This window comes from Aaosphaeria arxii (genome assembly GCF_010015735.1).
Source record: "Aaosphaeria arxii CBS 175.79 unplaced genomic scaffold BU24scaffold_6, whole genome shotgun sequence".
NCBI lineage: Eukaryota > Fungi > Ascomycota > Dothideomycetes > Pleosporales > Aaosphaeria > Aaosphaeria arxii.
In genome coordinates this window covers 87,754-108,570 of record NW_022983479.1, presented here as the reverse complement: position 1 = coordinate 108,570, position 20,817 = coordinate 87,754, and the positions used below count along the sequence as shown (strand labels likewise).

At 49.7% G+C, this 20,817-nt stretch overlaps 9 protein-coding genes across 9 annotated transcripts; 6 read left to right on the top strand and 3 right to left on the bottom strand.

Annotated features, from left to right (window-relative positions):
• Positions 1–63: 63 nt before the first annotated feature.
• On the top strand, positions 64–1,917 carry BU24DRAFT_442288 (uncharacterized protein). Its single transcript, XM_033530515.1, has 3 exons — positions 64–142; positions 203–439; positions 511–1,917. The coding sequence occupies exons 2-3, from the start codon at positions 212–214 to the stop codon at positions 1,768–1,770; spliced, it is 1,488 nt and encodes a 495-aa protein (XP_033381460.1). The 5' UTR covers positions 64–142; positions 203–211; the 3' UTR covers positions 1,771–1,917.
• Positions 1,868–3,818, bottom strand: BU24DRAFT_424120 (uncharacterized protein). The gene is made up of 2 exons (XM_033528424.1): positions 2,882–3,818; positions 1,868–2,533 (listed from the first exon to the last, which is right to left on the bottom strand). The coding sequence occupies exons 1-2, from the start codon at positions 3,653–3,655 to the stop codon at positions 1,901–1,903; spliced, it is 1,407 nt and encodes a 468-aa protein (XP_033381459.1). The 5' UTR covers positions 3,656–3,818; the 3' UTR covers positions 1,868–1,900.
• A 169-nt stretch (positions 3,819–3,987) lies between these two features.
• BU24DRAFT_424119 (C-3 sterol dehydrogenase/C-4 decarboxylase family protein) lies at positions 3,988–5,550 on the top strand. The gene is made up of 2 exons (XM_033528423.1): positions 3,988–4,597; positions 4,661–5,550. Exons 1-2 carry the CDS (start codon positions 4,124–4,126, stop codon positions 5,300–5,302), a joined length of 1,116 nt encoding a protein of 371 aa, XP_033381458.1. The 5' UTR covers positions 3,988–4,123; the 3' UTR covers positions 5,303–5,550.
• Positions 5,551–5,710: 160 nt separating this feature from the next.
• On the bottom strand, positions 5,711–7,203 carry BU24DRAFT_349669 (UBC-like protein; the record flags this gene model as incomplete). Its single annotated transcript, XM_033523614.1, has 4 exons — positions 5,711–6,752; positions 6,813–7,026; positions 7,087–7,120; positions 7,171–7,203. The coding sequence occupies 4 exons, from the start codon at positions 7,201–7,203 to the stop codon at positions 5,711–5,713; spliced, it is 1,323 nt and encodes a 440-aa protein (XP_033381457.1).
• Positions 7,204–8,364: 1,161 nt separating this feature from the next.
• Positions 8,365–8,949, top strand: BU24DRAFT_463938 (Sybindin-like protein; the record flags this gene model as incomplete). Its single annotated transcript, XM_033532171.1, has 3 exons — positions 8,365–8,369; positions 8,419–8,541; positions 8,607–8,949. The coding sequence occupies 3 exons, from the start codon at positions 8,365–8,367 to the stop codon at positions 8,947–8,949; spliced, it is 471 nt and encodes a 156-aa protein (XP_033381456.1).
• Positions 8,950–9,267: 318 nt separating this feature from the next.
• BU24DRAFT_424116 (uncharacterized protein) lies at positions 9,268–10,658 on the bottom strand. The gene is made up of 4 exons (XM_033528422.1): positions 10,540–10,658; positions 10,451–10,489; positions 10,180–10,399; positions 9,268–10,124 (listed from the first exon to the last, which is right to left on the bottom strand). Exons 1-4 carry the CDS (start codon positions 10,563–10,565, stop codon positions 9,519–9,521), a joined length of 891 nt encoding a protein of 296 aa, XP_033381455.1. The 5' UTR covers positions 10,566–10,658; the 3' UTR covers positions 9,268–9,518.
• A 399-nt stretch (positions 10,659–11,057) lies between these two features.
• BU24DRAFT_463936 (uncharacterized protein) lies at positions 11,058–11,812 on the top strand (the record flags this gene model as incomplete). The annotated part of the gene is made up of 2 exons (XM_033532170.1): positions 11,058–11,121; positions 11,178–11,812. 2 exons carry the CDS (start codon positions 11,058–11,060, stop codon positions 11,810–11,812), a joined length of 699 nt encoding a protein of 232 aa, XP_033381454.1.
• Positions 11,813–14,186: 2,374 nt separating this feature from the next.
• Positions 14,187–17,106, top strand: BU24DRAFT_424113 (uncharacterized protein). Its single transcript, XM_033528421.1, has 5 exons — positions 14,187–14,322; positions 14,395–14,894; positions 14,952–15,241; positions 15,305–15,540; positions 15,589–17,106. Exons 2-5 carry the CDS (start codon positions 14,432–14,434, stop codon positions 16,853–16,855), a joined length of 2,256 nt encoding a protein of 751 aa, XP_033381453.1. The 5' UTR covers positions 14,187–14,322; positions 14,395–14,431; the 3' UTR covers positions 16,856–17,106.
• Positions 17,107–17,554: 448 nt separating this feature from the next.
• Positions 17,555–19,620, top strand: BU24DRAFT_230405 (MFS general substrate transporter). The gene is made up of 3 exons (XM_033522163.1): positions 17,555–18,088; positions 18,160–18,694; positions 18,755–19,620. The coding sequence occupies exons 1-3, from the start codon at positions 17,889–17,891 to the stop codon at positions 19,601–19,603; spliced, it is 1,584 nt and encodes a 527-aa protein (XP_033381452.1). The 5' UTR covers positions 17,555–17,888; the 3' UTR covers positions 19,604–19,620.
• Positions 19,621–20,817: the final 1,197 nt, after the last annotated feature.

The following is a 20,817-nucleotide window of genomic DNA, read 5'->3' as shown; positions in this document are numbered from 1 at the left end:
CCATGCAGCTCCATATCAACAACAACCACCTTCATTGCAGTTCCTCACCTTCTGTCGCGCTCTTATCTTGGCGCTTGAGTCACCATAGCTGTGTTTTGGTTCACCGTACAGCTGTAAAAGACCCACGTTCTGCATCACTGGAGTACGAAATTGTCACACATTACCTACATGTGCTTGTGAAACTGATGGCGCCACTCTACAGGTACCCGTCATGGCGGACCTTAGTGTTTACGACAATGACACAACGATATACCTCTTCACTTCCCTTACAGCGGGCTCTTCTCACATAGTCACGGCCACCTCTCGCATCGAGACAATCCTCAAGGCGAACAAGATACCGTTTCAGGGAAGGGATACTGCCACCGATGATACAGCCAGAGCTTTGTTCCAGAGGAGAGCAAGGGGGAAGAAATTGCCGTTTCTGGTGAAGGAAGGCTTTGTAGTTGGAGTTCGTGGGGCCTATATGTTGACTGATTGGAGTGTAAGGAATGGTACTGACATTGCTTATAGGATCTTGAAGAGATTGAGGAATGGAATGAATATGGAGAGCTTAAAGAGGCTTTGGGATATACTGCTGTACCTGCTCGCAAGCCAGCAGCTGTTGCTAGCACCAACAAGACTGCAGCTGCAAAGGTTCAAAAGGAGGAGGTCCCTGCGAGTACACCAGAGCAGAACCTGGCTATACGCCAACTCGGTGCTGAGGCTGCTAAAGTCGCAGCCTCGAAGAAGCCAACACCAGTGAAGGTCTCAACTACGAACCCGCTACTTGCCGAGAAGATTAATTCGCCCGCCTCTGCTGCTACCACGCCGAAAGATGCTGCCTCTAAGAGCCTATTGTCTCCTCGATCTACCCCGCTACCTACGACACCCAACCCAGCAACGGCTACCGCGAAGGCAGAGAATGAGCGATCTATAGCAGAGGAGTTTTCGCTGCCGAAGCCAGGAAATACACCCGTAAAAATGCCACCTTCCATGCACGCGGACGCAGACAATAGTGATCTTGATCGAGGACCTGTGAAGGCTTCAGAAAAGAAGCCCACCCCGGCAGCTGAGGATGATGATGACGACTCGGACGACGACGAAGATGATTCAGAGGAAGAAGAGGACGACGACGCCTCAGACGAGGATGACGATGACAGTGAAGATGACGAGGATGATGACGAGGATGATGACGAGGATGATGACGAGGATGACGACGAGGATGACGAGGAAGATAGTTCTGAAGAAGATTCGGATGATGAAGAAGACTCGGATGATGAACCAGAAGAACCAGAAGTTAAAGGAACCAAGAAGACAGCGCCCGTTGCAGACCCGGCTGCAGCAACAAAAGTAACAGAGAAGCAGACCAGCGACAAGGGCGTCGAGAAAGAGAAAGAGAAGGAGAAAGAGAAAGAGAAGGAGTCTAGTAGTACGGCTGATGAGAAGGAAAAGTCAAGTGGCAAAAAGATTGGCGAAAAGCTCAAGCAAAGTAGCAGCAAGACTGTCGAAAAAGCGAAAACATCGAGCAGCAAGACTATCTCAAAGGAGAGGCAAAGCAGCAGCAAAACCACTAGCAAAGTCAGTGGCAAGGACAAGGACAAGGACAAGGAAAGCAGCAGCAAATCCAGTGGGAAAGAGAAGCTTAGCACCAACAAGTCCAGTGGAAAAGATAAGCAAACTGCCAGCAAGTCCAGTGACAAAGCGAAGCAGTCGAGCAGCAAGAGCAGTGGGGCGAAAGAAAAGCAAAGTAGCGGCAAGATCACTGGAAAAGTGGTAGCACGTAAGAAGTAGATAGTTGATTGTTGGTAGAGCACCACCATGCTTCATCGAACCATTCTCGGTGGGACAAGCATTATAAACGGCACAAATTCAATGTACCCAGTATTGCATGAAATGTATATTGACACCATTAAAGATAAGCCTACTGGTCTAATCTATCCTCCCCAACATCGAACCGCTCTAAGAGACCCACCTCCCATCCTTGGAACCGTTTTGCCCCAGCTGGGAGCAATTGCTGACTTTGGACTAAGATCTCTTTCAATTCCTTGCAAAGATCTAATGGAAAAGCAATGTCCTCGACGGAGGCACTCTCTGATTCGCCAGGTTTAGGTTTCCTGTAAGTGCTTTCCTTGAAAAATATCTTCATAGCCCTCCGTGAACTAGCAGGGGGTCCATAGCCGGAAGAAGGTACAGCAAACGACGAAGAGGAAGAAGGAAGGAGGAAGGACGAGTGAGAAACCAGGAGATCGGGTGTGAAGATCCAAATAAGTAAAGATGGAACTTCAGCCAGTGATTGGTTGTTGCCATGGATGTGGAATTTTCTTACTCCATGGAAATCTATCGCTGAAAGTAACTGAACCGATATCCATTTTTGAACAGCATATGTAATACCTGATGTTGCGTTCTCTAGGTTTTGCGCAGGTAGGGAGCTTAGGTGAAGGTTCCATTTCCATACTCGCCAACCCTCGGTGGCTTCATCAATAGTACCAAGTACCTGCTTACAGGATGAACAACACACCGAGGTATCATCTTGGTTCTCAATACTGGTCGCAGACTATTATTATATTAGTTTCATGTAGCCTCGGTCTTATCCTATCAGTTCCAAAAGTCTCAAGAAGAAATGACAGTGAAACGACCTGGCCGCTCAGTGTAACCGTGGTGGCATACCCATCACTTTAAGAAGGAGGGTGCGCTGTACGGGAAACTGCGTAGAAAGACCATTAATCTTGGGCGAGTGTATCGACGATGCTATCATAGACTGTGATATAGACCGCCTTCTTTGTACCCGTCGTAACGTGGACATAAAGCATTTTGTAGCTTTCGTGCATGTGCGCAGAATTGAAGCAGGGGAAGGGAAGAAATGGAAGCAAGAGAAGGAGATGGGGGTGGAGGTACGGCTTACCCGAGCGCCCTCACAATCGGTCTCTTTGAAAAGAAAACTTGTCAGATCTACAAAGCCTATGCCCCTGGCGGCTTTCAATCGATTGCCGGCTGCATAGCCTTTTCCTGCAACAGCTTCCGTATGCGTTGAGCTATGCAGATGCGATTCATCTGGCTTGTGACAATGCCAAAAGTCCATCATTTCGGCCCAATTTTCATTTGGCAGATCCTTCCAGGCTGTGATATTGTTGCTGGAAACAATGACACAGGTGCATTTCTTGCAGCACAGTGCTGGCTCTTTGACGGCATCGAGTGATGCTCCGTCCCATGGTATGATATTACTCTTTCTTTCGGAAGCGTGCAGCATATAGGGAAGCTTAGACTCTGTCGATTCTTCGATTTGCAATCGCAAGCTCAACTCCTTCCTAGGAGGTTCCAAAGGTAGCGTGAGCGAAGAATTTGAATGGTTCTCTTTCTTTGCCTTCGATGGTAGTCTTATTGTTGCCGAATCTCCCTCATGATGGACGGTGACATGTAAACTATCCGGCGAAAGTGAAGCTCGCGTTGTAATGTTGCAAACAGTTGGCAGAGATATAAGTAGTGTAACGAGCCTAACATGTACCAGAAGCTCACAATACAGAGCGATGGACAATGATTCAGAACTTTGAGCTACCGTAGATGCCAAAGAAGCTGATAGATGGCCCGATGCACCGTTCACTTCATCCTGTGGGACGGTCGATATTTCACTTGCCAGGGGAGCGATGGATCTAGAAACGGAGGACGGCGCGGACGACATGCTGATGGAAAATGACCAAACGAGCCGACATGTCGATGGAAGAGGGCGGGGTGCTCTGGCGGCAGATGGCTTTACTTTGGAGCTGTGGTGAGTGAAAGTGGACAAGGGGAGGAAAGTTGGAGTCCATGCTAAGAATACCTCCTATGAGGTACTTGAAGGCAATAGTGGGGAGTTGGAAGCAACAGAGCGGGCCGTTGATGCTCCGTTGTCGAACCTAGTCATCTTGGCATCAACAAGGATACCCCAGCCCACGAGGTAGCAGGGAAAGCAATTGAGCTCGATCTAGCTAGACTGCTAGGTGTTACCCTTACGTGCCTTCCAAGCTGCCGCACGTCCCCCTTTCACTGTCCTTCTGGATTCAAGGAGTTAAACCATAAGTTGTAACTGATATTTGACGAGTATATACAACTACTACACAGCATTGACTGTTCTTCCTGTTGCGCCTTCACGTCAATTCCAATCGGCACAATGGCAGCCCTTCCGGAAGTACCATCGCTAGGCAAGGTTCTCGTCATCGGAGGCTGTGGCTTCCTCGGTTCTCATATCGTCTCACTCATCGTGAAAAGACATCCACAGTCCCAGATCGCCGTCCTCGACCTACGTACAAATCTCAATCGCAACGCGAGCCCAATCGTATCCTACCATGACTGCGACATAACCAATCTCGATGCCGTCCAATCCGTCTTCGCAACCGTCAAGCCCGACGTTGTCATCCATACCGCTTCACCCCACTTCAATGCAAAGAGCGAGATCCACAACAAAGTCAACGTGGAGGGAACCAAGATCCTTCTGAAGGCCGCACAGGACTCAAAAGTGAAGGCTTTCGTCTACACCAGCTCTGCCAGTGTGGTATTGGATCCTACCAGGGAGCTTGTCAATGCTGATGAGACCTGGCCGTTGGTGATGGGAGATCGACAGCCTGAGTACTACACTACGACAAAGGTTTGTAGTTCCCACCCCCCTATTGTTTTGCCTCAGAGGTCATTTATCCTAACAATTGCATAGGCTTACGCCGAGATCGCCGTGCTAGAAGCCAATCGCACACCTTCCGACTTCCTAACGTGCGCTATCCGGCCTGCTGGCATTTTCGGAGAAGGCGACGTACAGCTACTCCCGAAGATGGTGACCGCTTTCCGCAAAGGTCAGACTAAATTCCAGGTTGGCCAGAACAATAATCTTTTCGACTTCACTTACGTGGAAAACATTGCACACGGCCATCTTCTCGCGGCGCAAGCACTCCTACATACGCACAGCATCCTGCCTACTGTTCCACTCGATAGCGAACGAGTAGATGGCGAGGCTTTCTTTATCACCAACGGACAACCGGTATACTTCTGGGATTTCGCGCGTGCCGTATGGCATGAGGCAGGAGACAGACTCCCACTGTCTTCGGTGTGGCATCTTAGCGATGATGTGGCGTGGGCGATAGGAACACTTCTGGAGTCGGTGTTCTGGGTGTTGGGGAAAACACCAAACTTGACTCGTGCTCAAGTGAGATATAGCACCATGACGAAATATCATAGCATCGAGAAGGCTAGACGACGGCTAGGGTTTGCACCTGTGGTAGGATTGGACGAGGGCATTCGTCGAGGTGTTGGATACATCCTTGAACAGGAAGAAAAAGAAAAGCAAAAGAAGGGACAGTAAGAGGTGGATGAAGTTCTGATCGGGATTGTTACAAATATTTGGCAAACACAGGTAGATAAGTATTTAATAATAACTGGCTGTAGTCGCGTTGAACTGGTATTGAATTTGATATGAGCTATTCTAAGGTTGAAAATCACTCCATCGAGGGGTACTCCTTCCTCCAACGCCATATCCGAAGGCACGCAAGTCTGAAGGATGTGTATCAAAATCATGTATGCCCTGACTCCTATAATGCGCATAATTAATCGTGGCTTTCCGAAATGTGGACCTTGTAATGTGGGTATCGAATTGCTCTATTTCGGCCGTAATCATTCAAATCGTAGAGAAAAGGATGAACTTAGGATGCTATCCATCCTAGTATCTAGCACAGGAGTTAGCACGGGAAGAGCTCGCTTTGCATAGTATTACCTACTCTGCACTGTCTTGGACAGATCGCCGTAGCCGGCGGTTGTAGACCTTTCTGTCTTCTGCGGGGCCCCATAATAACTTAGCGGCCTCAGGATGGACAAGAGTCCGGGGATCGTAGGCCGGTGACTCCTCATCTATAGCCTCAATGATGGCTTCTACATGGGATTTCATCTCATCCTTTCGAGCAGGATTGTAGCAAATGACCCCCTGCGGGGATACGCGATGATGGAAGATCGGAGTTTCGAAAGTGACGCGGGGCAGAATGTCAGGAAACTTAGGACTGAGGTAGATGAGGACTCGAAACACCCCACCGTCAAGATTGGTCATAGGCCGACCAAACAGGACCAATTGCCAAACAAAAGGGTTTCTGTCCACGAGTTCGAGGTCGAGGGTGATGCTGTCATTTTTCTTGTACTTTTCAACTGTTTGCTCAAATTGGCGCTGGAGGTTGTTGGCGATGCTGAGCTCCTTATGTGCAGCCACTTGCCCCTCCTTGACCCAATTCAATGCCTCCTCGTTCAGCTTTTGATAGATCATTTGGAGCCGGGCTTTGAGGAGTGAGTACTGGAAAGTTCCTTCCATGGTATTGCCTGGTCCTTCGAAAGGCATCTTCTCGAACCGGTCACCGTCCTTGTGTTTGCTTGCCTCTAGCTCAACGCTGGCTAGATAGGATGCATAGTACCAGAGAAAGCGGCGTTTACATAGATCCTTGAAGGGCTCAAAGGGTGCCTCAATGGCATTCGCCTTGTATTCCTCTTCAGCATTGTAGACAGTGGCAGCGTTTGGTGGTGTTTCGGTATTGATCCCAAGATATCCCTCCAACCGTTCGATGACTGAGATGCGCAGCGTTTCGTGTCGGATCTTTGCGACGTAGGCCTTTTGATTCTTCACGTCATAGTCGCTATTAGCGTCCTCGAAACCGGGCTCGTTCTCGTATGGGTTCTGGGACATTAGACTTTGGATCGATATAAGTATCGACTCTAGCCCTTGAGCCGACGACCATTCTTCTCCTCGCTCCCCGCGCCACGTTCCCAGGATCGATCTGTAAGGGCGTCAGTGGTGCCGTTAAGCATCGCCATAGGTAACAGCTTTTGTTACTCACAGGCAAACTCTGCCTCCAGCGTATATGTTAGGGTTGAATCGTGTACGTCCGCTGTTCGTCGTAATGGCCGTCACCTGTGGGGCCTTGGTAGGGTAGTCCCGAGTGAACTTGACAGTGAACTCGAAGAACCCAAATTCGTAAGGGGTGTCTGGTGGGCCTATGATGAGTGCTCTCACATGACGGACATCGATATCGCGACAGGCTACCGCGAGAGCTGTGTTAAGCCGTTAGTCGAGGTGGGATTTTGCGCTGTGTGACACTGGATAATTCTTACAAAGGTCTGAGCCCCTTTGGATCTCGCCCAATTCCTACAGCTTGTGAGATTGGTATTCAGTCCAGCTTGCTGCAGGGTACCTACACGAGTGATGCGGAGGATGGATTGATTTGACATGAAGCATGCAAATTGGAAGTAGCGCTCTGGACAAGCTCGGTAATGGTGCGTTCAAATGCGGGCTAATAGGTGAGGTTGGTAGCCCGTGCGGAGGATATGGAAATGTAGCGGACGGGGCAAACGCAAGATGAGGGTTGAGTCGTGAGGAGCAAGGCAAATACGAGAGGAAGATCCCCAGTCTGCGTGGGATGATAACTGGCCGAATAGCAAGAAAGATAATTCGTATTGAGGGAGGGGGAAAATAGGCAGCAAGAGTAGCAGGAGTACCCGGAGAAGCAGCAGGAATAGCAGGAGTAGATGGGAGAGCGACAGGGAGCACAAACACAAGTACAAGCAGGAGGAGCCACTTGGTAGCTTCGTCGTGTGGGAGCTTGAATGCTTGGTTGCTTGAAATAGTAACGCAAGCACTCCACTTGCGAAGCTCACCTGCTCTCAGCTCCTCCGAGAGAGTTGAACTACGAAGAAGCTTCACCCCCCCCCCCGACTCTTGGTCTGTTCTGCAGGTGTTGACGGGGCAAATGTCGTGGCCTGGATACCGAATTACTTATAATAGGTATCGGCGTGTGGTGTAGTGAGATGGAGAGGCTTGTTGAGTAATGGTGAGAGTACCTAGGGCGAGCAGTCTTCTTTCCTTTTGAAAACCTTAGGTAGATTCCTACGTAGGTACTTTACTCTGATGCGAGTGTACGTAGTTAAAAGTACCTCTCTTACTCTTTGGTGAGGAGGAGGAGGAGGAGGAGGGAGGGAGGGAGAGTGTGTGAAGTTGTTTGTGTATATGAGAAAGAGAGGGGGATTGGGGTTGATGGAGACCGAGACGTAATTAACTACTAGATAGGTAGTTAAGTTAGAGAGAGGAAGAGAGAGTAGAGAGCGGAGGGGGAGGGGGAGCCACCGCCACTAGTAACGTTACTGGCGTTGCTCCATTCCACCATCCATGTAGACGCACGTGCGTACTTGGAACCCGGACACCCAGACCTGACTACCAGTAGGTACCTACCTACGAAGTAATACCTTACTGTGTACTGTGTAGATACGAGTATCGTAGCTCATTCACCCACCAGTTAAGGATGCTATCGTAGCACCGCTTACAAGTTACAACACCAGCCCGTGGCCAACTCTCCTCGCACCACTGCTATACGATATCAACTGCTGTCGCCATGTATGTTGTGCGAATTACACCCATTGTAACGTGTGGTGGCAGCTAACCTGCTCTAGGGTTGTGTTTGCCCTCTTCATCATCAGTAAGGCTGGTGGGCTAATCTACAATCGCGAATTCCACACGGGCTTGAGCAAACTTTCTAGTAACGATTATCTGATGCTCGCTGGCTCGTTCCATGGGTACGAGACTCTTGCTCCTTGACTCTGCTAGTCTTTCGACGCAATGTACGAACTCACTTCTCCAGGATGCATGCTATTACCAAACAACTCTGTCCCGCGCCCCCTACACCGAACGTTCAACCTGCCTCCGCCGCGGGCCTTGCCCCCTCACCCTTTTCGTCTCGCCCGACCGGCATCGAGGTTTTGGAGTCCAGTCACTTCCGTGCACAGTGCTTCCAAACCCTGACTGGCACAAAGTTCCTCCTGTTCACCGAGCCTCAGCAACCAAACATTGACAGTATCATGCGCAAGATATACGACTTGTATGCAGACTTCGTCATGAAGAATCCGTTTTATACTGTGGAGATGCCCATCAGGTGTGAGAAATTCGATCGCGGACTCGATGGTTTCGTCAAAGTACGAAGTTGAAGAAGAGTAGCGGAGCACCGCGTCGTCTCTTCTTTTACTCGGCCCAGTCCGCCGATATTGGTTCCTCCAGCTGCATTGGATGGTCTTCGTCGACCCGGGGCCATAACAACGGCATCGATCATTTCAGACACATCATGGAATGCCCACCTGCCTGAAACACTTACCAACCGATCCCGGCAGCCAATAGCGTATAGGTTTCGGACCTTCATTGAGTGCTGAAACGTTTGGAAGGAGTATTTGGTCGGGCGGCGTCTAGGCTACCTATGTCACAACAGGAACTCATGCAAACGTTGGGGAAAAGGGGATTCATGATATACGGTGGCAATGGTGTGTTTACTGGTGGCATTGTGTAGTATGATCCTTCCACGCTCTAATCACTTCCCTTACGAGATGATTGCCGTGGAAAAAAGAGCCACCGATTGGATGGCTTAGAGCTGTTTGTAATGGCTAGGCATTATGCTCTATTTGCTCTGCCATCATTGATCTATAACATAATACATGCTCGTCAACCTTGTAATGAACTCCACATGCCGATGCGCAAGTTCCCTAGACCCCGTGCTTCAAGATCTTCAGGCAGTGTCCATCTTGTCTTGATCATCACCTTTCTTGTCCTTATCTTTGCTTCCGCTCCCGCTTGGTCGACCCTCGTCGTCGAGAAGAGGTTGTTTTTCATCGCCCTCCGCGATCTGCTCCAATTCCGACTTGCTTTCGGTTGTCTTCTTCTCCTTCTCCTGCCGAGCCTTCTCTTCTTCGTAACTCATTCGCAGCGCCAACGCAAGCTCTGGATCGACCGAAGGATCAACACCAAATTCGAATTGAGTGCCACCCGTCTCACCACCATCGCCACCAGGGGCGCTGGAACCTCCACCACCGCTGGTCCCATCACCGCCCAAGATGGGCGTGGTGATGAGGGAGTCGCTTAGAAGATTTGAACTTGGTTGTATGACTGCCAAATGAGATCCCTCGGCACTTTGACAACTCTCGCTGAAGGCCTCAAGCTTCTTTGTCGTTCCGTCTCCTAACTCTCCGAAAGCAATGATGTCGATGCTGATACCGGTCTTCTTCATACGCTTAGCGAGCTTGATAAGTGATTTCTCATCTTCTTCAATCGGGCTGCAGGTGAAGACAATTATGCGCTGCTTCTGCGATTTATTTTGGCGATGCTTCAGGGCTAACTGGTTATGTGTCAGTGGCCAACCTCCCAGGCTCAACTCTAGAACCGAATCATACCGCAGCAACGTTTATTCCAGTGGAGAAGTGTGAGGTTCCGCGTATCTTTGTTCGATGAAGCCCATCGAGGATTTTGCCGATATCCGTCGTCAAGGTGGTGAGAATCTCGGGAGTGTTTCCGCCCATACTCATGAGTCCGACCGATGATTCGGGGTTTGCCTGCGTCTTTGCGGAGAAGATGAGGTTTGTCGCATCCGCCTGAGCTTCCCACCGGGAGGGACTATGACAAGTTAGATGTGAAGGAGGGATGAGCCGGTGGGTCTCTGCTCACACGTAATCGCCATTACGGCTGTTCTCGCTGTTGTCCACACTGCTAGCGGTCAGTCTCTGGAGTGAGGGGGGCGTGCTTGGAGATCCTACACGATCATGGTAGCTTCCAGCACCATATTGCTGGTTTGTTATGTGGAGATCAAACGTTCGTGGTATAGGTCAGGGAATTTGCAGTCTCAAAGCCGAAAGATGTATATTGGAACGGCAGGTGTGTTGCTGATGACGAAGATGGAATGGAGTGGAGCAGTACTCTGTAGTGCACTGGGCAGACAGCTCCGATTGATTTGGTCACGGGACCAGGTGAAGGGTTGCCGTGTTTATTGACGTGATTATGTCAGCGTGCCCGGCACAATACATAACGACATGTCTGTAATAGTTGCTGTGGCACTAAAGCGCGACGCGCCCTCCTCACCTACAACAGTGGGGAATACTTCAATCTCACTTCATCGTTCAATCGTGCAATTATTCGAGTATCCCACTAGGCTTCCTCTCATTATCTGGATTCGGATTTCAAATCGGATTTCTGGACTGCCTCACGTTCATCTTTTCAGTTCCGTTTTCTCGAGCCGGACCAAAACAAACACACCTTGTACGTCAACAACAACAACATGAGCACATCAAAGTTTTCCGCGGAAGCGAAGGCCAACATGGTCGTTAACCTTGAACTTGAGCGTAAGTCACTTAACATTGCCATCTATCTTTTTGTTTGCTTGCTGATTGTCTCGCAGTCAATGCCCGTAAGGATAAACTCGCAGCTATGTGCGATGCCCAAGTTGCAAGTCTCCGGTCCCGACTAGAACGACGTGTCAACCGAGTTCCAAGCAATAAGCGCAGCCTCAAAATTGTAGACCTCGTGAATGCAACCCACGGCACAAAATCGACAGTTGCGAGAAACCAACCAGCTCATCTCCACGGCCGCAGAGCACCGCCCAAATCCCATCAACCTGATGGAACTGCCGCAGCAACACGAGTACTCACATCAGGTGAACCACCAGCACATACTGTAGCAAGCAAGCGAGCAGTTTCCAAAATGAATGCGACAACAAAACCCTCCACTACTAGCAGGGTGGCCTCAAAATCTACCCGAGGTACGAAGAGGACGAGTGATGAGATATCGGGCGAGGACAAGGAGAACAACACTGAGCCGCGTCCCCTACCGAAGATGCGAATAGTCAAGAAGGCAAAAAGTGCTACTGCCAGCGCTACTACTGGTACAACTGGCGCTACAGGAACAGCGTCCACTGCAACGCGTGCAGCGCGGACGACACGAGCAGCCTCAAAGCATGTCAATACCGCAACCCAGGTTCTGTCACCGAAGACAAGCAATTCGCGCCCTGCAACACGTGCGCGACGCCAGCGATAGACAAAGCGGGACTGAAGACTTGTATATATAATGATGGTTACGACTTGTGATCTGGCGTTTGGGATTCGGTTGGTGATGAAGTGCTGCATTTACATACGGCGTTTGGTACTATTTGTGCTTGTGTGGTCTATCAGGCAACAGCATGTTCGCGGCAGAATCCAAGAATAGGATGAGTTATTTGGTACAAATCAATTGGCAGTGCTTATTGAATTTCCTTTTGCACATTACTCAAGTTTGCAGGAGCTTGCCTTCTCTGTCACTGTCCTATCTGTCAAGCGCCATGTCATTCTGCAATCTTGATTATGAATGTTGGAGGGATAAAGTATGAGTTGGTGACTGCATCGGGCATTCTCATCCGAAATACTTAGAATGGATTCAGTGAAGTGCAGTACAAGTGAAATATAAATGTGCAATGTTAAAACTGCTCTTCACCATATCTGTCGTGTCCGCGCGGCAGTAAGCATTCACATGGCAAGCCCCTTCGCTAGGTGCCTGCGTGCTCAGGCACCGTTGAGCTTCAAGCCGCTCACTGACTGGCCACAAATAGTTCGGAACCAATTGCACAATACATACTTGGTTACTCGTAGGCCAGGAGCTGGCTCCAGAAAAGCGACCTGGTGGGTGCAACATGTTTTGCACTTTGTGACGGAGCAGCCGTGGTGGTGATTATTATCATTATTACCGGCATATTTTGATGTGGTGCTTGCAGATGACGATAGAGGTGCAATTGCACCCTGAATGTCTAGCAACTCACTGCTACTACTCACACACGTCACGGCGGTCACGCAGAGGTCGAGGCGACTGGAGGTGTTGGACGATCGGTGGGGCGCTGCACGGCTCGCCGCTCTTCTCTCTCTTCGGCTCGTTGGGACTAACTTTGGCCCCCACGGTTCCGGTGAGCAGCTGTGAGAGTCCGTGACACTTGCCACTGCGCGAAGGATCACTACCAACATACCTAGGAATGACAGGACGAAGCACTCGGTGCAACAATAACTGGGTACCTTACTGTGTACGTTTCGTACAGGGCAGAAGCAACTGCGTTAGCAATCGACATGAGGACTTATGGGAGTGATATTTGCAATGATAAGGTAGGTTGTAGTCACTGTACAACAGTGGAGGAATGTGGAATCAAGGAAAGCATACATCCATCCGCTGCCGCCCTGCGCCCTCCCATCCTGGTATCACGGTATGTACTAAGTAACTCCGTACTGTACTGTGTAGCAGCGAGTATGGATCCATGGACCATTAGTGGTTGAATGCGGATAGTCGATTTGCTTTCCCCGATGCGTGGTTTGACCGGTATCCCATTTGAGGTAGCATTAATAATTGTTCTGTTCGCCAACGCCCTACTCCGTACTTGTAGCATACTGTGTACTGTGTAGAACTCGAAAGGTAGAGAAGGAATTTGCGCGTATGAATGCCTGGGCAGGTGAACGATAGCAACGAAATAAATCATCATGTGTGTGCGTGTCACCATTTGCACCTGTGTAGGTATGTCATCTCCAGTCTTGTCGCCGGGTTCACTTCACCCATTGAGGTGTAAAACGGAACGGGTGCACTTGCAGAGCGGCCGCCCTTTCTACTCGGAGCCAATGATCTAGTGCGCAAAAGCGTACGTAGCGTCAGAGTACGAATGCAATAATGGTTGATATAGAAACCTAAGATACGGAGTAGTTACTGGTAATAACTGGGGGTGTGGTGTGGGCGGGTGTTGTAGGAGGGGAGGGAGGGATGGGGAGAGTAATCAATAGTGAATGGTTAATGGTGGTGGTATGCTCTCGGTGGCTCGCTCGTATTGCGCGGTCGCGCATTATGGGATTCTGGGAGGCTTAGCGGCGCTGCTGCCTGCTTGGCGGTTGACGACTTCGCATCCACCCTCAATCCAGCTCACATCTATCATCTTACGACCACTTCCCTCTTCCCTCTTCCCTCTTCCCTCTTCCCCCCCTTCTTACTTCTTCCTGCCCCCTTCCAAACCCTCTGTTCTTTGTCCTCACAAACCGTCGCCTTATTATCGAGGCTTCGTCTCTGGGAAATTGTCTCTGTGCCCATCGCTGTGACTCTTCGACAGTTGCAATCCGGTCGAACTATTCCGGACTACGCCGCCCTCTATCACAACTTGGTACTCCCGCAACATACTTCACCACCTCCACTTACGCCCTTCGCCTTCACGGTCGCTCCTTGCACTGCTTGAAGACTTGCTTGGTCGACACCTTATAACTCCAAATTCTCTCACCCACTTGGTTATACGTTCACCTGGCCCATGTCATAGTGAACCAAGTGCTCCTCCAACCCCTTCACCCTCGCCTGGATTCTTTGGGACAACCTGCGAGTCTGGGGATTGCTTCCAGCATATCTGACGACTTTGCTCTGAAGCAGCCCATACAGCGTTGATCCAATCGTGTGCGATCTCGGCTTGGACCTTCGACTCGGCTGCATACCCGTCTCGTCGTCAATCCTGGTTCTGTTCTTGTTCGATCAAACCCCATATCGCAGGAGATCATTCTAGTGTGAGTCACAGATCGGGATCACTAGTGGTTCGCTGCAACGAATCGAGAGCTGACCTTGTTACTTGGGTGCAGTCAGGACCTATAGCCGTGACTTCCATTTACGGTCAACATGTCAGCACAGCAGACTCACCCTCGTCGCCGCCCATATAAGGCCTCAAGTCCCCAGCCCTCTCACTTGAGCACTCACGGCATGCAACTACGAAAATGCGGTACCTATTCGTCGCCCAAGTCGATCTCATCTGATGTCTGTGACCTCGAAAACCACCCATATATGCCGCGCCGCTCCCCCACTTCGACTGAGAGCCTCGAAGAACTCATCCAAGACTCGAGCGTACAACGCGTAGCCAACCTACTCAAGGATTTCGACAAGAAGATTGCTGGACACAAGGCCTCACCCACCAATATTCTTAGTGACCCTGAGGTTCTTCCTTTGCCGAGCTTCATCATTGACAGCAGCAGCATGGAGAGTGGCCCTATGGAGATCGATTCCAAATCCCCCTCCGTTGTACGGAGGTCTCATGACCACGCTTCTGATAGTGGACTTGGTTCCAGCGTGAACGACTCGAAATATGGTATGATTACAACCTTGACTGGTCGACACGACTGTTCACCTATTAACATTGCCAAAGGAGATCATGCTCCTCGACGCTCTATCACTCGAGCCTCTGTTACCGCCTCTGTTGCTTCCAGCCATTCCGCCATTACTCGGTCTTTCTCTGCTCTTGGAGCCTCTGACGAGAAACATACGCTGGGCGAGTATGCATGCAAACAGATCCACGATCATATTATCAAGCCTATTCTTGCGGAAGACTCCTTAAAGGACTTTCATCCATTAATTAAGGATGTTCCCCGCCGCATCGGCGAGAAGAACATCTGCAATCTACGCGATCTCGAAAAGACATTGATATTCTTAGCACCGGTAAGTGGAATTCGCTATCTTTCTGAGACTTCAAAAGCTCATTGCATTCTTCTCGGTTTTAAGGAGTTATCGGCGACACCAAAATCATACCAACGATTCTGCGAACGTTCAATTCAACTATTGCACGCGACTGTCGACCATTTGTCCGAACAAGACCAGCGCCTACCGACCGATCGCCCATACACTAACAACTATTTCCTCGATTTGGTCGAACAGATTCGGCGCTACGCTGCGATAATGGCCGCCACACGACAGAAGGAGGCAAAGGGGGAAGAGCTAGACGAGATGGATTACTCAAGGTATGTCCTGGTGGACAGCCAGTGTCGCTTACCGCTAACAAATGGAAGCAATGAGAAATTGACCCTTCGAGGCGGCCTGAGCCATAATGGTCGCCCTGCGGTCTTGGTTCGTGAGAAGGAAGGCAAGGTCTTACCACTCGTTGACAACGCCGAAGAACACCTGCAAGGATTCTCGCCACCTAAGCGTCCCTTGTCTGATGATGATGATGACAACGAGGGTATTCAGCGCTCCATGGCTCGACGAAGAAAGTCCGATAAACCTGGAGACGTCATGCACGTTTGCCGTGATTGCAAGAAGGAGTTCAAAAGGCCATGCGATTTGACCAAGCACGAGAAGACCCATTCGCGACCGTGGAAGTGCACGATCGCCAAGTGCAAATATTACGATCTCGGTTGGCCAACAGAGAAGGAGCGTGACCGACATGTTAACGATAAGCATTCGTCGGCACCGCCGCAGTACAAGTGTCACTACCACCCTTGTACATATGCTTCGAAGCGCGAGTCGAACTGCAAGCAGCATATGGAGAAGGCGCATGGGTGGGAATATGTCCGGTCTAAAAGCAACGGACGGAAGAAACTTGCTACTCCGGGTAGCGAACGGACTCCCCCTACACCTCTCACGCCATATCCGGGCACGCCAATGTCTGCTCTCCCAACCCCAGTTACACCCCTTCTGCCTTCTCCATCTGTCCCGGCAATGGGTGATTTTTCGTACCCTTACGAATTCGGTACCCCAGCGCTGAGCAATGTGAGTGGCGGATACGCTGAGGATCTTCGTAGAGGTTCAGGGGCAACGGACTCAACTGCTCTTACATTTCCCTCAACCCACTCGCCTCTCGAGCGCCCTCTCTTTGACGATGCTTTCTCACCGGATGAGCCCTTGCTGAATCACAACGATATTCTTCTTTGTGGCTCCCTTGGGAACCAGCAGCAGCCATTTCTCCAGCAACCGACGCCAGCGTTGAGCAACACCGCTTACGAAAACTTTGACGCATTCACTTTGCCTTTGAACAACCCTGTTCCAGACAATATCCCTCACCTTTCTCCCGGCGCTCAGCCTGATGTCACGCTGTTTTCCCCACACATGCACATTGACGAAGGCTTCAACGAGGCCATGCCACCTTTCGATACGACATCCGGGGACTTCACGTTGTTCGACAACATGCCAATGAGCAACATCGGTCTGAATGCCACCAGTGACTTCTTCCCCGATTTGAATCAGTTCGGTGGACAATTTGACAATCCTTACATGGAACCTACCATGACGAATCCTTTCGATGAGTTAATGAATGGACCATTCAACAACCGGTCGTAGGGGAATTTCATATCTAGATGCATTTTCCTCTTTCCTCAATCTCTTCTCTTGGGATCCACGGCGCTGGAAAGGCTTCCATGAGTGCCTTCATGGTTACTCTCCGTTGCCTAAGTTATACTTTTTTTGTGAGAGATTTCCGCACTTTCATGGTACCCACGTCTAGTATTGTGAGACCAAATTGATATTGGTTTACGAGCTTGTGCCCAAGACCGTTGGTTTTAAGACTCTGCATTTTGTGGCCTGATTTGGGACATAGAACAGAAAATCACCCGAAAAAAAAGACACACGGCCTGCTTCATCTACAATTATTTCCGTCTCAACTAAGAGCTCTTATATTCACCTCTCCGATGTTGAGATAGGCCCATCATGATAATTGTTTTTATCACGATTTCAGCCAACAATACGCATAGATAGTTATTATTCCTATATAAACATTATCTCCAATCATCAAGGTTCGCAATTATTCCACTGCATTTCTTGTGAGTTGGTCCTCGAAGAGACGGGAGTCAGGGCTGAGCTCAACATGTTTGGTTTTTGTCCACGAGCCGACCTGCTATATACGATTGCTTGTGCACAGTACACTGCCAAGAACATCACCTAGTCCGACAGTGATTATCCAGTCGAGAGACTCGAGACGCTGCATTCGGCCAACGGCCAAGATCGATAGTATACATAAACCGAACCCGTATGCGCCCATAGCTCCATTTGAGCGGCTATCTACTAACCCCGGACGTTTCAGCATAGACCCCTTTCCCCTCCGACTCTCTTGTTTCCCTTTCTTACATCACAACTTGAATCTCGTCGAGGTGGCTCGGTGAGTCTTCTTGCACTTCATGTTGAGTCTTCTCGTCACTCCCTAAATTATGTATTTTGTCTTTTGAGTATACACCACACTCCTTATCCCACTACGATAACATCAACCGCGCTGGCCGCGATCCACGTCTTATCTTGACAATATCTACTATTCAACGCGACTCTTTCGGAGCAGAAACAATCCGTCCGCAGGACAGCTGGCAGAACAATTCACCCTAAAATGTTAGGTTTTCACAGGCGCACGAGATCTCTTATCCCCGTAAGGGATCTTGCGAGGTATGACAAGGTGCCTATGGTCGATGATGAGGCAGAACTCGAGGTGGAAAGTGCGGACGGGGACACGGATACAAAGAATGGGCAATGGCTAGGGAACAGAAAAAGACAAATGGTTCTCATCTACGCCATCTATCTTGCTGAATCGTACGTACGGCCTCATTCGTACTTTAGGTTTCTGTGACAGCGTGCGCGTTAGCTAACGTCAGTCTGGAAAGAATCATTGCATCAGGGCTTGAGCCACAGCTTCGTGTACTCATCGATAGCAACGACTCCTGCGAGAATCTATCGACATCGTACCTTCGCAGCATACTCGAGTGCGCATACTATTTCGGCGGAACAACCGGGATTCTTTGGGGGTATCTCTCCGACCGTGCTGGTAGGCGTTGCGTCACCCTCACTGGCCTATGGGGCATGGTTCTCTGCTGTCTTAGCATGGGGTTTGCGACCGATCTCGTTGCCTGCACGTTGACTCGCTTCCTTTCTGGCGTGATGGGTGCGAGTGTTCTCGTATCGACCTTGGCCATGATAGGTGATCTCAGCGATAGCATGACCGAGAAGGCAAACTATGTTGCTTACCTTCCCCTCGTTTCCCTTTGTGGATCGATAGGGCCAGTAGCACAAGCAATGATTACCGGCAGAGTTGACTTGGAGGGTCCGTTGTTTGCGAGATTTCCTGCCTTGAGTACCCAAATAGCTTGCAGCGGTCTCCTTCTACTCCTTGCCATCACTGCGACGGCAATGCTCAAAGAAGTAAGATCCCTCAATGGTACAGCGACAGACAGAGTGAAATAACTTGCTAACTATCTACAGACCCTTGACCTTGGACCTGAGCAGTCAAGGAATCTCGCCGAGGTAGACTGTGAAAAGGTCGCTTTCCTATCTACCGATTGGAATGCTTCCAGCCAAAGTGTTGCTACACCTTTCCGCGAACCCATTGCCATGAGTCAATTCATTCAGGCACCCTCATTTCTCGTTCTCCTTTCGTCTTTCTCGTTCCTGTCACTCCACTCCTCCATGTTTGATGAGTTGTTGCCCCACTTTGGCCACAACAGCGCCCAACAGGGTGGCATGGGCGTGCCTTGCACCTGGTTGGCCTGGATAGTTCTCGGAGTGCGCGCCTTCGCCGGTGTGGTCATATTGCGCTCCCTCCCCCAGGCGATGGAGAAGGCTGGGCTGCTCAACCTCTATCGTTACACTTCTCTGTCGTTTCCCTCTCTATATGTTGCAACTCCGATTCTTGCAATGGTGGCCCAATACTCGGTTGGACTCGCGCCTGTCATCGCTGCGGTCTGCATACTCCTCAAGCACATGTTGACAAGCAGCAGTACGGTCCTAGTCTCCGTTCTCATACTAAACACACCACCGGATGCTTTCTCTACCGGAACCGTGGTTGGCATGATGCAAGTCACCAGCCTCTTCCGTGCACTTGCGGTGGCACTAGGCGGGGCAACTTTCTATCTGAGCGATGAGACGAGCATGGCGACGACGAATTGCACTCTTTGGATCAGCCTTGCCCTGCTCGGCAGTGGAGGTGCAGCGCTTGCTTATTTCGTGAAGGAGCGACCGAGTGTAGAACGCGATTTCCCCAGTGAGGTCCTTCGTTGGGAAACATGTTTCGACGCTATCGAAAGCGATGAGAATCCAACCGGTCTCATGTAATCACCAAGACCCTATGTCACCGCCACAATTATGGTCACACGGGTCTCCTCGCCCGCCAAATCCATCTTGCCTCTCTGGCTGGGGTTCTAGCACAAGGTTCCGATGGCGAGATATATGCATAGAGAGAAGGGTGGGCAGAGGAGGAGAATAGGGAGGGGTAATACCAACGACCGAATGGGATGCTTCGTATATTTCTTTTGTTTTTAACTGCTCGACCCTCTTTTGCTTGATCTGTGTGAACGTTTCGTAACTTTGGGGACGCGGCGGCTTGTATGTGTGCGCTTGAATTCCTTGCCTGGTACATTATTGTGATGAATATGCAACCAGCTCGCAATGATGATACGGCATGAAACAGGTTGTATGATACATAACGAGAGGTGTCTTCAAACCTTGTCAGAGCATTCAAGTAACATTTTTTTTTCTTTCCAAAGGTTGACGTTGAAGTGGACTTGAATTGTAGGGCAGATTAAATACGTCTACCTCTTAGGTTCTGTCGATAGCCCTATGTCTACCTTTACACCCGTATGATATCGTTCTGTGGCCTGTTGTGGAATGATCGCAGTGCAATGTTACAATCATATGCGGAGTAGTTGTAGGCTTGTTTTAGCACATGTTTATTTGGTATACCGAAGCAGTCAAAGCACGAGTTAGAGAAGAGATACGAGTACGAGCAAACTACAAGTATTTACGAGACGACGCGACATTGTCAGGATTACGCACTGAGCACACATTGATCCTGCATGTCTAGGCTGTAGCATTATGCAGCCTGTAGAACAGGAAGCTGGGTCTGGCCTGTTGTAGGGCTACAGTTGGGTTTCGGTCTTTTCCGTGTTACTGGTTTGTGTATAGTATGTACCTACCATTAAGTTATAATTCACTCCCTAGGTACTTATACCGTTCACGTACAGAGTACTGTGTACAAATCAATCTCATGATTACACTCTTGGTAATGTGAATGATCATATGTGCATTGTATGCTGTGACCATGAATAAATATAGGTAACGTGCTTGGATGTTGGACGTAAAGATTTTGCTTCAAAGAATCAATTAGCACGATTTGTTACCGTGATAAGTTTCAAGAAAGTAAAATGGGCAATGGTCAACTGTTGAGGTTATTGATAATAGCTGGTGGTTCGGTAGAAGGAATGTTTGTAGGAGAAATCCTTAGATACGAGGTATTCACGATATACTCTACTCCGTAGAGATAGAGATGA